This window comes from Phyllostomus hastatus, unplaced genomic scaffold (genome assembly GCF_019186645.2).
Source record: "Phyllostomus hastatus isolate PE091 unplaced genomic scaffold, TTU_PhHast_1.1 phas_scaffold_555, whole genome shotgun sequence".
Classification (NCBI taxonomy): Eukaryota; Metazoa; Chordata; class Mammalia; order Chiroptera; family Phyllostomidae; genus Phyllostomus; species Phyllostomus hastatus.
The window spans coordinates 14,514,599-14,531,738 of NW_025334036.1; the positions used below are offsets into that span (position 1 = coordinate 14,514,599).

Sequence of the window (17,140 nt, forward strand, 5' to 3'; positions counted from 1 at the left end):
CTTGAGCTAACTTTTGTGTGAGCTGTAAGACAGTGGTCTTGCTTCATATGTGGTCCAGTTTGTCCAGCACCATTTACTGAAGAGACTTTCCTTTCTCCACTCTATATTCCTGATTCCTTTGTCATAGATTAATTGCCCACACTTGTACAGGTGCATTATGTGGAGTTATGTCGTCTGTTTTGCTGGGATAACCACACTGTTTTAATTCCTATAACTTTTAATACAGTTTGAAACCAGAAATGCGATACCTCTGCCCTTGTTATTTTTTCTCAGAATTGCTTTGGCAATTGAGGGTCTTTTGTGGTCCCATATAAATTGGAGAATTTTTAAAGCAATTCTTTGGAAAAATGTCATTGGCTTTTGGATAGTGATTGAATTGAATCTGTAGAGTTCTTCAGATAATGTGGGCATTTTAACAGTGTTAATTCCCCCAATCCATGCACTTGGAATATAATTCCATTTCTTGTGTCTTCAAGTTCCTTCTACAATGTCTTACAGTTTTCAGTGTACAGGTCTCTCACCACCTTTGTTCAGTCTTGTTGTGATTGTAAATGGAATTGTTCCCTTCATTTCTACTTCCGATAGTTGTTAGCATATAAAAATGCAACAAATTTTGGTGTATTAATTTTGTCTACTGCAACTTTACTCTAATCTGTTTATTTCTAACAGCTTTGTAATGAAGTCTTTAGGATTATCTATGTGTAAAAATCATGTCAACTCCAAATAGTGAGTTTAACTACTTTCTTTCCAACATGAATGCCGCTTATTTCTTTTTCTTGCCTAATTGCTATGGCTAGGACTTCTAGTACTATATTAAATAACAAAGGTGGGACTAGGCTTTCTTGTCTTGTTCCTAATCTTAGAGGAAAAACTTTCAGTTTTTTGCCATGGAGAATATTGCTAGCTGTGGGTTTGTCATATGTGGCAAAGGTACTTTCCTTTGATACCCATTTTATTAAGTGTTTTTTTCTATCATAAATGAACTTTGTATCTTGTCAAAGGTTTTCACTGACCTCGATAGATACAGTATCTTTGATTGTGTTAACATGGTGCATTGCACAGACTGGTGGATGCTGACTCTTCGCCGCATGCCTAAAATGAAGCCCTCTCAGTCATGGTGGATGATTGTTTTAATGTGTCATCCCATTCAATTGAATGCTAGAATTTTGTTGCGGATTTTTGCATCAATGTTCATCAGAGAAACTGGCCTGTAATTTTCTTGTGTTGCCCCTGCTCGGTTTTGATACCAGGGCAATGTTGGCCTCAAAACAAGTTACACAGCACACCCTCATCACAAGTTTTTCAAAGAGATCGAGAAGGATGGGTGTTAAATCTTCTCTAAATGTTTCACAGAACTCAACAGTGAAGTCACGTGGTCTTGGTTTTGTTTTTTTAGGAGGTTTTGGGTGGTTGTTTCAATTTCCTTGCTAGCGATTGGTCTATTCAGGTTTGCTAATGCTTCATGGTTCTGACTAGGAAGGTTGCACACTTCTAAGGATTTCTCCTCTTCCTTTAGGTTGTCCGATTTGGTGTTGTATAGCTTTTCCTAGTATTCTTTCATGATCATGTTTCTGTGGTATCCGCTTTAACTTGTCTTTCATTTCTAATTTTATTTATTTGAGTCTTTTTATCCGAGTAGCTAAAGTTTTGTCAATTTTATCTTCTCAAAGAACTGGTTCTTTGTTTCATTGATTTTTTTCTATTTTTAATTACAATTTCATTTACTTTCATTTCCTCCCTCCTGCTAACTTTAGGCTTGGCTTGTTCTTCTTTTTCTAGTTCCTTCAAGTGTAATGTTGGATTATGTGAGATTTGTCTTGTTTCTTGAGGTAGGATTGTACTGATAGAAACTTTTCTCAGTATCATTTCTGCTGCATCCCACAGATTTGAGTATGTCCTAGTTTCATTTTCATTTGTCTCTGTGCATCTTTTGATGTCTTCTTTACTCGCCCCATTCACCCACTAGTCATTCAGTGGCATCTTACTTAATCTCTATGTATTTGTGACTTTTCCAGCTCTCCTCTTGGGGTTGAGTGCCAGTTTCATACTGCTATGGTCAGAAAAGATGCTTGATATGATTTTAATCTTTTTCAATGTAATTGACTTGTTTTGTGTATGAACATGTGGTCTATCCTAGAGAATGTTCCTGGTCTCCTGTGTCACTTACAGCTGCCATTTCCATGTTGACTTTCTGTCTGGATGATCTACCCATTGATGACAGTGGGGTGTTCAAGTTCGCCACTATCATGGCATTATGGTCAATTCCTCTCTTTGATCTGTTAATAATGGTTTTGTATATTTTGGTGCTCTTAGGTGGAGTACATATATATTAATAAATGTTATGTCCTCTTGGTGGACTGTCCCCTTTATCATTTTTAAATGTCCACCTTTGTCTCATTACTTATTTTGTCTTGAAATCTATTTTGTCGGATGTAGGCGTGGCTATACTATTATCTCTAGATACCATTTCCTTGAAGTGTCATATTTAACCCCTCACTTTGAGTTTCTGTTCGTCTTGAGAGCTGAGATCAGCCTCCTGGAGGGGGAATATACTTGGGTATATTAAAAAAAAAGATTTTACCTATTTATTTTTAGAGAGAGGGGAAGGGAGGGAGGGAGAGAGGGAGAGAAACATCAATGTGCGGTCACCTCTCACACACCCCCTACCTCAGTAGGGCCTGGTCTGCAACCCAGAAATGTGCCCTGACATGGAATCGAACCAGCGACCCTTCAGTTCACAGACCGGCACTCAATCCACTGAGCCACGCCAGTCAGGGCTCTGCTTCACATCTTAAACACAGTGTTGCTGGATAAAGTATTCTTGGCTGGTGATTTTGTTCTTTCAATATTTTGAATGTATTTTTCCTCTTTCCCATCCTGTAGGGTTTCTCCTAATGATAATCTGGTGTTTCCTTTGTAAGTGACTATCTTTTTTTCCTGGATACCTTGAGAATTCTTTCTTTTTTTTTTTTTTTGTAGGTTATGATTAAAAGGTCACCAGAAAAGCTCTCTCTCTCTCTCTTTTTTTAAAGATTTTATTTATTTATTTTTAGAGAGGGAAGGAAGGGAGAAAGAGAGAGAGAGAGAGAGAGAGAGAAAAACATCAATGTGTGGTTGCTGGGGGCTGTGGCCTGCAACCCAGGCATGTGCCCTGACTGGGAATCGAACCTGCGATGCTTTGGTTCGCAGCCCGCACTCAATCCACTGAGTTACGCCAGCCAGGGCGAGAATTCTTTCTTTATTATTAACTTTTGATAGTTTTAATATGTGTCTTGGAGAAAGTCTTTTTGGGTTGAGATAATTAACTTATTGTACTGGGTTGGCTAAAAGTTTGGCTAGTTGTTTCTGTACGATGGCTCTAGTAGCACGTAGTGCTCTTTAACTTAATTTGAAACATTTTTTTTTAGATTGTATTGTGACAGCTGTCCAATCACCATGCATTTTTTTAAAATGCTCATCAAAATTGGTGAATTTCTGTGCAGTCATTTGAACATTGAAGATGGAAAAAGATATGCAGCGTTTTTGGCATATTATGTTTTAGTACTTCAAGAAAGGTAAAAATGCCACCGAAATGCAAAGATACATGCAGTGGATGGAGAAGGTGCTGTGACTGGCCAAATGTGTCGAAAGTAGTCTGCAAAGTTTCTTGGTAACACTGACATTTTGGCCAAATAATTCTTTGCTTTGGGTGGGGCTGTCTCATGCATTGGAAGATGTTCAGCAGCACCGCTGGCCTCTCCCCACCAGAAGCCAATGGCAGGAGAGAGCCAACATACTCAAAATATCCCAATCAACAAGTCTTGGCTCTGGTTGGCATAGCTCAGGGGATTGAGCGCGGGCTGCAAACCAAAGCATCGCAGGTTCGATTCCCAGTCAGGGCACATGCCTGGGTTGCAGGCCACAGCCCCCAGCAACTGCACATTGATGTTTCTCTCTCTCTCTCTCTTTCTCCCTCCCTTCCCTCTCTAAAAGTAAATAAATAAAATCTTAAGAAAAAAAAAGAAAAACGTGACTTGTATTTTGTGGAAAAAAACTAAACCACCATCCTGGCCAGCCCAATACTTGCATGTCCTCTTCCTACCCCAGGTTTGGAAAATTCTCGTCAATCCTTTCTTCAAACAGGCTCTCTGTTCCCTTCGGTTTCTCTTCTCCTGAGACACCCGTTTGTCCCCAGGCCGCTCCTCTCAATGAAAGCAGATAGTTCTTGCAGTGTTCTCAGTTTTCTCTTCTCCAACCTGAATCTTTTATAGATTTCTCTCTTTGAGCTGGCTAGTTTTCTTTTCCATCTGGTCCACTATTTCCAATACTTTCTATTATTCTTCATCACATTTACTGAGTTCTTCAGCTCCAGAATTTGTTTCATTCTTTTTTTTTCCCCCTCAGACAGAGAAGAAGGGAGAGAGGAAGACAGAGAAACATCGATGTGAGAGAGAAGCATCGGCTGGTTGCCTCCCTTACATGCCTGGACCAGGGATCGAACCAGCAACCTTTTGGTTATGGGACAACGCTCCAACTGAGCCATACCATCCAGGGCTCATTCTTTTTTATACTTTCAATCTTTTTGGTAAGGTACTCCTTTTCTTCATTAATTCTATTCCTGGGCTCATTCAGAAGCCTGAGTTTTCCTGATGATTGCCATCTTGAACTCTCTGTCATTCAAATTACAGACTTCCCTGACTTTGGGCCTGGTTTCTGGAGACTCATCACCTTCTGTTACCACACTGCCTTGGTTGTTCACAGCACTCGAGACACTGTCCATCTGCCTATGTGTTTGAGGTAGTAAACTCTTGTTTAGTTTTTCACCTTTTTATTTTTATTTTAAATTTTTGCTTGTTTTTAAAACATATTTTGTAGATTATGCTATTACAGTTGTCCCATTTCCCCCCTTCACTCCCTTCCACCCTGTACTCCCTCTCCCACCCACTTCTCCCGCCCCTTTAGTTCATGTCCATGTGTCATACTTATAACTTCTTCAGTTTCTACATTTCTCATACTCTCCCTCTATTTTCTACCTACAATCTATGCTACTTATTCTCTTTACCTTTTCCCCCTCTCTCCTCCTCCCACTCCCCTGTTGCTAACCCTCCATGTGATCTCCATTTCTATGGTTCTGTTCCTGTTCTAGTTGTTTGCTTAGCTTTCTTTTTGGTTTTTGTTTTAGGTGTGGTTGTTAATAATTGTGAGTTTGCTGTCACTTTTACTGTACTTGTTTTTTTATCTTCTTTTTTCTTAGATAAGTCCCTCTAACATTTCATAAAATAAGAGCTTGGTGATGATGAATTCCTTTAACTTGACCTTATCTGAGAAGCACTTTATCTGCCCTCCCATTCTAAATGAAAGCTTTGCTGGATAGGGTAATCTCGGATATACGGTAACCTTGTCTTTCATGACTTGGAATACTTCTTTCCAGCCCCTTCTTGCCTGTAAGGTCTCTTTTGAGAAATCAGCTGACAGTCTGATGGGAACTCCTTTGTAGGTGACTGTCCCCTTATCTCTTGCTGCTTCTAGGATTCTCTCCTTCATTTGTACCTTGGCTAATGTAATTATGATGTACCTTGGTGTGTTTCTTCTTGGGTCCAACTTCTTTGGGGCTCTCTGAGCTTCCTGGATTTCCTGAAAGTCTATTTCCTTTGCCACAATGGGGAAGTTCTTTATTATTTGCCTAATTACTTGTTCAATATGTTGCTTTTCCTCTTCCCCTTCTGGTACCCCTATAATTTGGATGTTGGAACGTTTAAAGATGTCCTGGAGATTCCTAAGCTTCTCCTAGTTTTTTGAATTCTTATTTCTCCATTCTTTCCTGTTTGGTTGTTTCTTTCTTCCTTCTGGTCCACTCTATTGTTTTGAGTCCCAGTTTCCTTCCCATCACTGTTGGTTCCCTGTGAATTTTCCTTCATATCTTTTATGGTAACCTGCCTTTTTTCATCTAATTTGTGACCAAAATCAGCCAATTCTGTGAGTTTCCTGATCACCAGTGTTTTGAACTGTGTATCTGATAGGTTAGTTATCTCTTGGTCGCTCAAAAGGATGAGTTCTGGGGCACTGATTTGTGCTTCTGTTTGAGCCATCGCTCTCTTTGGTCTGGTTGCTCCTTTTACGGTGAGGGGTGGAGCCTTAGGTGTTCACCAGGGCTGGGCACCCCAGTCGCTAGATTGTGATGTTGAATGTGGGGGTGGGGGCGAGAGGGAACAATGGCAGTAGCTCCGTTCTCCGTGGGATCTCGGTCCCTTCTCTGGGATCCTGGGCTGCGTGCTCTGCCCTGGTCCACAATCGCCGCCTAACTGGGTCCACCAGCTGCTGCTTGCATGCTCAGGGTCCACCCGCTGTGATCTTGCATGCCCCAGATGCCTTATGCGTCCCCAGTTGCCTTATGCGCCCAACTCTCCCTGCTCTCTACGGGTGACCCAGGCCCGACTGCTTATCTCCGCCCCTCCTACCAGTCTGGATGAACGGGTCTATTTCAACTTCTTGGCTGTCCGACTTCCATTCAGATAAATTTTCTGTCAGTTCTGGGTGTTATTCTGCCTCTAAATTGTTGTTCCAATCTTGGTTGTGCGTGGAGGTACGGTGGGTCCACCTATGCCTCCATCTTGCCGGAAGTCTAGTTTTTCATCTTGACAATACTGCAGGTTGATAAATAGGTCTTTCTTCGGTTTACCAGTAGATGGCGCTGTAGTGCAAGTTTTTATGTGTATTTTATCTGTTCTACCTGCAGCCCAAGGGTTGTGTGGGGTGGGTGGTGGGTGGGGCACTGCTGTGGCTGTGGGAATCAGTGCCTGGAGGACTCGGTGGAGGTGTCCCTCTGTGTCCTGGTTGCCTTGGCGTCAGGACACAGCCACTGTGGGGGGTGGCGGGGGCAGGGGGTTGAGGTGTGGCAGGTAGTAGGGAGTCGGGTTCATGAGCCAACAGCGCTGCTTCTTTATTCCTCACGGCCACAGGGCTGTGGACAGATTTCCTCTGCTGCTACTGGCTTCTGCCACCACGGTGGGAAAGGAGGCTGGATTCTCAGGCATTGACACCACCCTCCACCACAGAGCAGTGTGTGGGCCACACTCTCCGCTGTGTTAACTGCGGCTGACACTTCCCCTACCCGACCTCCCCTAGCATTCCAATTCCCCACCTTCAGACCCACCCACGTGTGCGCCCCTCGTGTGTCTGTTTGCTGAGCAGAGAAACCTCGGCCGGATTGGAGTTGTCCAATCTGTTGCAAATTCAAGGGCAATACAAGGGACAGCACGTAGCCACGATCCTGACGTCCTTCTCCAATGCACAGCTTTTAACATCCATTCCATCTCGTGCCCTGGTTTTCTTCTCCGGGGACCCTATGATATGTATGTTGGACCTTCGCTGTCCGTGTACGATACAATATTCTCCCAAATCCTCTTTCTCTGTCTTCATTTGTTTTTGATTTTCAAAACTGTTTTCCTTTCATGCTTTTGCCGCAATGAGGTGAAATTTATTCAAGTCAGGGATTACTCATTCTTCGCAGCCAACTTAGAATTGTGAACATCGAGAGCAGATGCTAAAAAGAAGATACTCAGGATAGGCCAACCTGAATGAATCTCTATGCAAAAACTGAGCATATCATTGGCTTAAAAGTCACATCAGCCAGCATCCCTGTGACCTGTCTCCAGCAAATCTGCCAGGGAGGAAAGAGCACTTACAACTATTGAGGTGAGGTCTTCACTTTCGAACCGTCCAATTGCCAGTTCCAGAGATTTGTACATGGCCACCGAGACGCGCTGGGTAATCAGGCGATTGAGGTCGATGGACCTGCCCAGGAGCTGGGGACACAGGGGGAGAAAAGCGTCAACAGCAAAAACAAGCATGGATATGTACATATCTCTACCCTAGTGGCTGCTTCTAAAAGAGAAGACAAATAACATGCACAATTTAAACACATTAGCCCTGGCTGGTATGGCTCAGTGGATTGAGAGCTGGCCCGGGAGTCAAAGGGTTGCAGGTTCAATTCCCAGTCAGGGCACATGCGTGGGTTGCAGGTCATATCCCCAGTAGGGGGCGTGTGAGAGGCATTTGCTATTTCTCTCCCTCACTTTCTCCTTCCCTTCTCACTCTACAAAATAAATAAAATCTTTTAAAATTAAAAAAAAAACACGTTAGATTACATTTTATGTATATATACCTATACATACATAGGCACCCTCCCTTCCTGTAGCTGAAATTCTGCAAGTCAAAGCTGAAAAGGATTTTCATAGAGTTGTTTGCACTGACTTTACCATTACTTCCCAGACAGGAACCACAAGGCTCAGCAGACAGCCTTCAGGATCGGGGGTTATCGGTCAGCACACCCCTTACAACACTGTCCAGGGACATCCCCCTAGCGGAGCCCACACATGAGTGACCTCCACAAAGTCACAAGGTCAAGGAAGAGAAAATTACTGCATCTTGATTGCAGAGTTCTAACCACATACGTGCACCTCAAAATCACTTCATAACATAAACATATAAACCAAACCCTGGTGAAACATGCTCCCAAATGTGCATGGTGGTTGGCTGTAGTTAATAGCATGGTAGCGATTTTCCTCCACAGTTCTATTTTCCTAAATTTTTTTTTAAAGATTTTATTTATTTTTAGAGAGGGAAGGGAGGGAGAAAGAGAGAGAGAGAGAGAAACATCAATGTGCGGTTACTGGGGGTCATGGCCTGCAACCCAGGCATGTACCCTGGCTGGGAATCAAACCTGCGACACTTTGGTTCGAAGCCCGAGCTCAATCCACTGAGCTATGCCAGCCAGGGCAATTTTCCTAAATTTTTATGATGTATACATATTGTTTTTAAAGAAATCCACTGGTGTGGCTCAGTGGATTGAGCATTGGCCTGAGAACCAAAGGGTTGGCAGTTTGATTCCCAGTGTAGGGCACATGCCTGGGTTGCGGGCCAGATCCTCAGTAGGGGGCGCATGAGAGGCAACCACACATTGGTGTTTCTCTCCCTCTCCTTCTCTCTCCCTTTCTCCCTGGGGCTATCTTTAAAATCTTAACACTTCATAAAGATGTTTCCACAGTCATATAACATACTGCCATCTATTAAAAACCAGTGAACTCTAGGAGAATCCCATTACTTCAAAAGTCACCTGCAGCCCTGGCTGGCATAGCTCAGTGTATTGAGCGCAGGCTGCGAACCAAAGCATCACAGGTTCGATTCCCAGGCAGGGCACATGCCTGGGTTGCAGGCCACAGCCCCTAGCAACCGCATTTTGATGTTTCTCTCTCTCTTTCTCCCTCCCTTCCCTCTCTAAAAATAAATAAAATCTAAAAACATTTTTTAAAAAAGTATAAAATCTCAAAACTTAAAAAAAAAAAAAGTCACCTGCAGATCACCATGCCAGGAAGGGCCTTGCTCACCTGCACATGCCTCTGTTTGAGGAGCGTCTCGTAGCGGTTGGATGGTGGGAGGTGGATTGCTGCCCCCTGATTCTTGCACTCAGATCGTAACCGTTTATCCAGCAGCAAACTAGAAGGGAAGGGGGAGAGGACGGTTCTCACCCGCTCTAAGTTTCAATGCAAATAATCAGATCAGGTTACCCAAGGTTTCCTAGGCAAACCACAAACCCCACACTCACCTTCCGGCCATGACCTTATAATAGGCAAATATCTGGTCTGCCAACTTGTAAACAAACTGGTCGAAGCACAGATTTACCTGAAAAACAAAATAAGCAGACATTCCACTTCCATTCTCTGAATCAGGATCAAATAACACACTTTTAAAAAATCTTTTGACTCAGCAATTCCAGTTCTGAGTATACATTTGAAGGAAACAAAAATACTAGATTGAAAAAATATCTGGCCCTGGCCCGTGCAGCAGTCAGTGGATTGAGCGCTGGCCTGCAAACCGAAGGGTCGCCGGTTCGATTCCCAGTCAGGGCACATGCCTGGGTTGTGGGCTGGGTCCCTGGTGCAGGGCATGCAAGAGGCAACCACACACTGATGTTTCTCTCCTCTTTCCCCCTCCCCTCCCCTATGTCTAAAAGTAAATCAAATCTTTAAAGAAAAGAAATCTGTACCCCCATCTCCACTGCAGCACTATTCCCAACAGCCAAGACCCGGAAGCAGCTTGTCTGTTCACAGTGTCATCACACATGGGTGGGCTGTCCAGTGTAAAAGCTCATCACCCAGCAGCTTATATTGTTTGTTTAATCTTGACAACAGTTTATTGATTTTAGAGACAGAAGACAGAGAGACACACATACACATCGATGTGAGAAAGAAACATTAATTGGTGGCCTCCATATGCAGTGACCAGGGATCGAACCTGCCACCTTTTGGTGTATGGGCCGATGCTGCAACCTACTGACCCACCTGGCCAGAGCTCAGATTACTGTACGTTGCTGAGCATGCCACCCACATTGTTGTGCACATTATACACTGGATTATACCCATGATTATACCCGCAGTATATAATCATTATAATATGCATCCTTATTTTTCCCTCAAAAGTTTGGGCAAAAAGGTGCACATTATACACGGCAAAATACAGTATATTTTATTGTAAGACCAATTTTCACGTGAGTAGATACACAGAGAAAAGCGCAGACAGAAGGATTCACCCCAGTTATCAATTTCAAAAGCTCCTTCTACTGTTCAAACCTCACTGTGTTGGAAAGTTTGCTTCCTCGATGCTCAGAACAAGAAAATTAAAGAAAGCTTGTTTAAGGCGCCTGGGCTCTCACCTCCGCCTCGATTTCGTCGTAAAGAAACTGCTTGTTGAACTTGGTGAGGGCGTAGTGGGCGCTGTCGTTGTACAGGTCCAGCGAGTACAGCACGTACCTGCGGAGGGCTCCTGGTCAGAGATTCCCTGTCACCCCCGCCCAGAACCACCACTGCTCCACTCTCACAGGTCGTGGGAGGAGGGGCAGTCACGACGCACCGGCTCCTGCGGGGCCCCGCCCACCGCGCAGGCCAGCTGCCCTGAGCTAGACGGCGGGAGCTGTTGCACCTCCCGCCTTAACCTGTTCCCAAGTGTTTTACCACAAGCTGCAGTATTTTTTTAATAACCACAAAACCTAGTAATTTTCTTAGTTTTAAGAGTGAACTATTCCTAACAGATATTGTGTACAATGTTTCAAACATCAGCGTTGGCATCAAACGCTGCCAGCTTATTTTCTGCATGCTCTACATTAAGCAGAAATGCTGTAACAAAAAGAAATGAAAGAAATAATAATAGTAATAACAATAGTAATAGTAATGATAAAAAGAGTGAACTGCCCGCCTTGAAAAGAAAAACGCAGGCCCTGGCTCCCATGGGTGACCACGAGCATGCGCAGTGTGGCAGGAAGCCTCATGTCTGGACAAAGGGCAGCGGCCAGGGGTTTGCAGAAGTAAGGTCCCTTGGAAGGTGAGAGGCTGCCCATTTAGCGCGGGAGTGGGGGTGGGGGGTGCGTGTGAGCAGCAGAGCTGAGCCCAACCCCAAAGGTGCGACCCCAAGGCACACCACAGGCCAAGGTGCCTGGGTCAGCCCACCCGGGTCCCTACCAGACAAGACAGCCCCATTTTCTATTCACAGATTTCCTAGTTTGAATGTCTCTGCCCCCTGCCCTGGCCCTGAGCCCTGACCTCAAAACAAAGCTGTTCCATCAACCCTTCCTCTCCCTGACTCACCTGGCTGGAGGCTGTGCCTGCTGAGAGGCCGGGGCCCATCTCCTGTCCCTGTCTCCGGCTGAGTCCCCAGCCTCACCGGCCTGGACTCGGTGGTCAGCACTCCTGACTGCGATTCCTGACTTGACTCAAAACCCACGACACCCATGACCTGTATTAACCTCTGAAGCCTCAACCAAGAATGACGACATCCAATGAGGTGCTGAGCACAGTGAGGCCCCCCCCTCTGCCTTCTAGTTCCCAAAGGCCACCAAAGACCCGGGCCCCCGCGGACACGCACTCCATCATGGACGCCTCCTTGGTCTCCAGGATGTGGTCCGTCAGGATCCAGGGCATGGACATCTCGATGGGGAACTGCATCCTCCGGCCCATGGTCAGCTCCAGGAAGAACTCGCGGAACCACAGCTGGGACAGGTCGCAGCACTGCTGCAGCGTTTCTTGGGGGACACAAGACAGCGGCGTGTCGGTCTTCGCCACACGCAATACACCCGGCAGACGAGAGACAGGCAGGATGTGGGCCGTGCCGGGCCCCGGCGCCTGCGCAGTCAGCCCCGAGCCATGCAGGGGAGGGCGTGCGCGATGGGGTCCCGGGGCGCCTCACACTACGGACGGGCCACCCTGGGTGAAGCCACCCTGGACTGTGCTCACTCTCACCCGGACATAGGCAAAGTCAGCGTCCGGCCACCGAGGGCCCAGCACGGACACCTGTGCCCACAAATGGACCTTGTCACCCCTGAGAGCCCGCCGGGGGACTGGGAGAAAAAAATCAGTCCTTTTGAAAAGGAAAAATAAACCAGATTTAGTTTATTTCACTTGGGATTAAGATGCAGCATTACATGCACACTCAATGCAGGTTTATCTTATGCAACATAGAGACGTTTATTCTTTTCAGTTTCTGTCCTGTGCCCTGGCTAGGAGACTCAACTGGTTGGAGCATTGTCCTTATGACTGAAAGGTCATGGGTTCGATTCCCAGTCAGGGCATATACATGGGTTGTGGGTTCAGTCGCCAGTTGGGGCATGTGAGAGGCAACCAATCGATGTTTGTCTTTCTCTCTCCCTCCCTCTCAAATTAATACTCATATTAGGATGAGGATTAAAAAACAAACCTCTGTCCTGTGATGAAGTGAAAAACAAAAAGCTACTATGAACTGCAAACCTGCAGCGCCCCAGCCGAGACAGGGGCCTCCCTCTCTGAGCATTCGGCCATGACACAGGGCTCAACGTGGACAACTCCACGGTGACAAAGGGCACCCGCCTGGCACCCTGGTCAAGGTGCCAAGCATCACCCTGAGCCAGCGGCCGGAGTTGGGTAACCCGCCACATCGCATGCCTCACTGCACGAAGAGTCTGTGTCTGTGATTTGTCACTGTCTTGGTCCTGAACCAGGTGACAGATCATTTTTGCCCGTTTTTGCACCCTGGGCAGTTGGTTCCTAGGACTTTGTGGTCAGGGGGCAGGGCCAGTGATGGCCCCACGGCCCGCACGCTCCTGCAGCCACGCCGCTCAGAGGGAGCCCCTGGCTGGCCATGAGTTCACAGCGACAGGTGAGGGGACGCCACGAGGGTCAGGGCACACGTCACCACGGGGATGTGAGGGGACCACAGCGGGGACGGTCAGGCAGGCGGAAGCGTTCTCGACGGTGTTAGCGGTGTTAGAACATGCCGGGCCGGGCGCGGGGCCGCAGCGTCTCTTACCACTGAAATTTATCAAGTGAGTGTAGAAGAAGGACTCGCGATGAAATTTTTCTATGTCCAAAATCGTGGGCCCCTCAAGGCTACTTCTCAAAGTTTTCTTGGAACCACTTTTGTCCGCAATGAGGGACTCTAGCATGGTTCTCACCATGTAAAGCTGCGTTATCCAAGGAAACATTCGAGGGGGAGAAAATACACATGGTACATTAGTCGCGCCGACCTGCCATCGCCCACAGCAGAGCTGTTCCTGATCTGGGCCGGGCCGGGCCGCCCCGCCGGCTCCTCTAAGGGGGTCTGGGCGCCCACCTATGTGGCCACGTGGCTGCTGCCTGGGAGGAAGGACCTGCGGCGGAGCCGTCCGCCTCCGTGCATGGAGATCGACAAGATAAACAAACAATGTCTTACCACCGAAGGTTAAAAGAGGCGGATAGGTGTAGGACTGCCTCAGAAACTCGTTAACCACATGCAACAGCCTTTCCATGCCCAGAGACTTGAGCTGCCGCAGCAGCTCAGCAGAGCTCAAGGACTCCGCCATGGTGCGCACCAGGTACAGCTAGACACGGACAGACACGGGGGAGAGGCGGGAGAGAGGCGTTAGTCACACGACACGCGGAGCGGGGACACGCACACGGGACGCAGGGCGCACCACGGCCGGGCACGGACCGGCCTTCCTCCCGGAGCCTGCGCGTTTCACAGCTGCCAGCGCCATGCTTCGCTGGTGATTCTCGGAGTGACTGGCAGGAGAGACCATGACAGCCCCAACAGAGAGGTGACAAGAAGGGCCAAGGCCCCAGACAGGAGGAGTAAAGCAGAAGGGCGTACAGTCAGGTGTGAGTCAGAAAAAGCTGCCGAGGTTGTGGGGGGTGGGGGTGCAGGGCCCTGAGCAGGAGGAACAGAGAACAGCAGCACTGACTACGTCTGGGGACACACGGAAGCGACAATTCAGAATTCTGACAAGTTTGATATTGAAGAAGGGTCTTTCCTGCCTCAGTGTAACATTGTAACCATGCACGGAAACACCCCCCCCCCCCGCCCCAGAAACACAGTGTCAATGCAGACAGGCCGTCATCCACACTCTGGACATGGGAGTTAAGACAGCCAAATAAGTTCAGCGTGCAAATGACTGAACCCGACAGCCCCGGGGCGCCCCAGCCGATGTCCCAGGCTCATGTGGGTCGGGAACAGAGGGGCAGACAGGACACGGGCAGTACTCAATCTGCCTGGGGTAGGTGCAGGTGACAGCATTTCACTCCCAGCCTCGCTGCCCGACCGCCCAGCTCAGGGTTGGCCCACTTAGAGGGAGGAGGGGAAGGGACAGGCACGGGCACAGGGGGACAAGAACCTGTGTGCTGGAGGGTCCCACGGCGCGCCGGGGCACTTTAATGTCGAAGCCACTTTTGGGGTCCTTCTCGCCCCGGAGGGCCGGGTCGTTGAAGGGCTCATGGCCTGTCTCCCAGTCACACACGGTCTTCCTGATGGCCTGCAGGACACTAGAGAGCAGGGCGTACGGCGCTGACATCATTGGGACACTGATGGTCTCAGCCTCTCCCCACCTGACACGGCTGTCACACAGAAACTCCCGCGGGAGCAGGGAGAGCAGGGCGGGGAGGGGAGACAAAGTGCTGGACCAGTTCACCAGGAAATTTAAAAAATAAGTTGTTCCACCCTGGCTGGTGTAGCTCACTGAGCTGTGTGCCAGCTTGCGAACCAAAAGGTCCCAGATTCCATTCTTAGTCAGGGCACAGGCCTGGGTTTTTGGGCCAGGTCCCCAGTAGGGGGCGCGAGAGAGGCAACCACACATTGATGCTTCTCTCCCTCTCTTTCTCTCTCCCTTTCTCTCTCTGTAAAAATAAATAAAACCTTGAAAAAAAAACCAGGTTGTCCTCTTGGGGACACCACTAGCCCCAGAAGATCTGACAGGGTTGCAATTTGCATCCGTTAGCTCAGAAGTGAAGTTTTATTTTCTGAACACTGAGTCATGCCTAGGGTGGCAGGACCACAGCTCACACACACCCACTCCAGGAGCTGACTCACGACCTCCCAGCAGCTGAATGCCGTTTCCTAACAGGAACTCATGTGGCGCATGTGTCCTGCCCCCGCCAGGGCTCCACAGCAGATATGCCACGGGCGCCTCACTCACAGCAGACGCACCAACACACCCCCCCGATCACCTCACAGGGAGGGTGCCAGGTGACAAGAGAGTTATTCCAGTTACCCGGACCACCCTGCACATTGCCATGTCATGAGCGTCCCATTTTGGAATGCAGGAGCACTTTATTAACGTTAAACCCCACACCACACCAGGGGACTAATACGCCAACTATGAAGCAACGCAATGAAATCAATACACTTGAGAACCCTGTGAGCCACCTCTGACAAAGGTATCTCTAAAAGACAACTTTAGTCCAGAGCAGAGGCGTGGTGTGGTGTGGTGTGGCTCAGTGGAGTGAGCACCAGGCTGCAAACCAAAGGGTTGCAGGTTCGATTCCCAGTTGGGGACACATGCCTGGGTTGCCAGCCAGGTCCCCACTATGGGGCGTATGAGAGGCAACCACACATTGATGTTTCTCTCCCTCTCCTCTCTTTCTCCCTCCCTTCCTCTTTCTCTAAAAATAAATAAATATGGCCATGGCAAAACTAGCTCAGGACTACCATAGGCTCTCAGCAATGTTCTGTAGTTTCTGACCAGTTTGTAGGACAGGCCAAAGGGGATAGAAGCAAAAATATTGAAAGTGTCACACCGAGATGGCAGATGGGATGTTGGGCTGCGTGTCCCCACAGGCCCAGCCAGCAGAGTCCTCAGACAGATTCTGAGACACCCATCCCCGGCCCTGAGATGCACACACCATGGTCCCTGGGTCTGCAGACTGTGTGGACATTGCGTGGACACGGTGCCATTGATTTACTGTAGGTTGTTCAGAGTAATAATTGGACCCCTGCCTTACACTTAGATGGAATTTACCAAATGGTGCCTGGAGGATGGAATTAAACATGCTGAACATATTGTGTTGGCCAAAAAGTTCGTTTGTTTTTTTCTGGAATATAGTGATACTGAAGATGGAAGAAAATATACAACATATTCAGCATTATGCCTTATTATTTCAAGATAGGTAAAAATGCAACTGAAAGGCAAAAAAAATATTTTGCAGTATTTGGAGAAGGTGCTGTGATTGATCAAACATGTCGAAAGTGGTCTGTGAAGTTTTGTGCTGGAGATGTCTCACTGGACGATGCTCCGCAGGTCAGATATACCAGTTGAAGGTGATAGCAATTAAATCAAGAATAGTCAATGTTCTACCACGCAGCATGAGATAGCCAGCATACTCAAAATATCCAAATCAATCAAGTTATTGGTAAACATGAAAAATGTGTCTTTTATTTTATGGAAAACACTAACCGGGCTTTTAAGCCAAGCCCACGGTTATGAAAATGCCGATACCTAGCGGTTGAAACCCACACGGATACTCCCGTCTGAGACTCGGAGCGCGGGGGGGTGTTGGGGGGCCGGGGGGGGGCGGTGCTGACCTCTGAATGACGTTCTTCTTCTTCTTGATGGCCTGCCGGAGCGGCTCACGGAGCGTGACCTGGGCGAAGTCCTGCAAGGCGGCGTAGACGGTGTGCCGGATGGCGTGGTTGAACACGCTCTCCATCCTGCCCATCAGCACCTGCAGGCCCTTGATCATGGCGATCACCTGTGGGAGACACACCGCTCGTGGGGGCGTGACGGAAGGTGGCCCCGCCCCCTGCCCCCAGCCCAAACGGCTGCCTCAAACGCAGCTGCCTGCGCGCCTGCTCAGATTTGTCTGGTGAATCGGTATTGTTTTCTTAAATA

General features: G+C 47.7%; 1 protein-coding gene across 2 annotated transcripts in view; it reads right to left on the bottom strand.

Annotated features, from left to right (window-relative positions):
* Positions 1-17,140, bottom strand: part of CYFIP1 (cytoplasmic FMR1 interacting protein 1) — a 92,037-nt gene that overhangs the window by 26,498 nt on the left and 48,399 nt on the right. The window contains exons 14-21 of one of the 2 annotated variants that reach the window (XM_045824945.1): positions 16,834-17,000; positions 14,651-14,798; positions 13,714-13,861; positions 11,896-12,052; positions 10,691-10,787; positions 9,584-9,660; positions 9,366-9,474; positions 7,665-7,784 (exon numbers count right to left, since the gene is read on the bottom strand). In XM_045824945.1, the coding sequence (XP_045680901.1) occupies positions 7,665-7,784; positions 9,366-9,474; positions 9,584-9,660; positions 10,691-10,787; positions 11,896-12,052; positions 13,714-13,861; positions 14,651-14,798; positions 16,834-17,000 (1,023 nt within the window). Of the gene's footprint in view, positions 1-7,664; positions 7,785-9,365; positions 9,475-9,583; positions 9,661-10,690; positions 10,788-11,895; positions 12,053-13,311; positions 13,466-13,713; positions 13,862-14,650; positions 14,799-16,833; positions 17,001-17,140 lie in introns of both variants that reach the window. The other variant, XM_045824944.1, reaches the window with a different exon arrangement.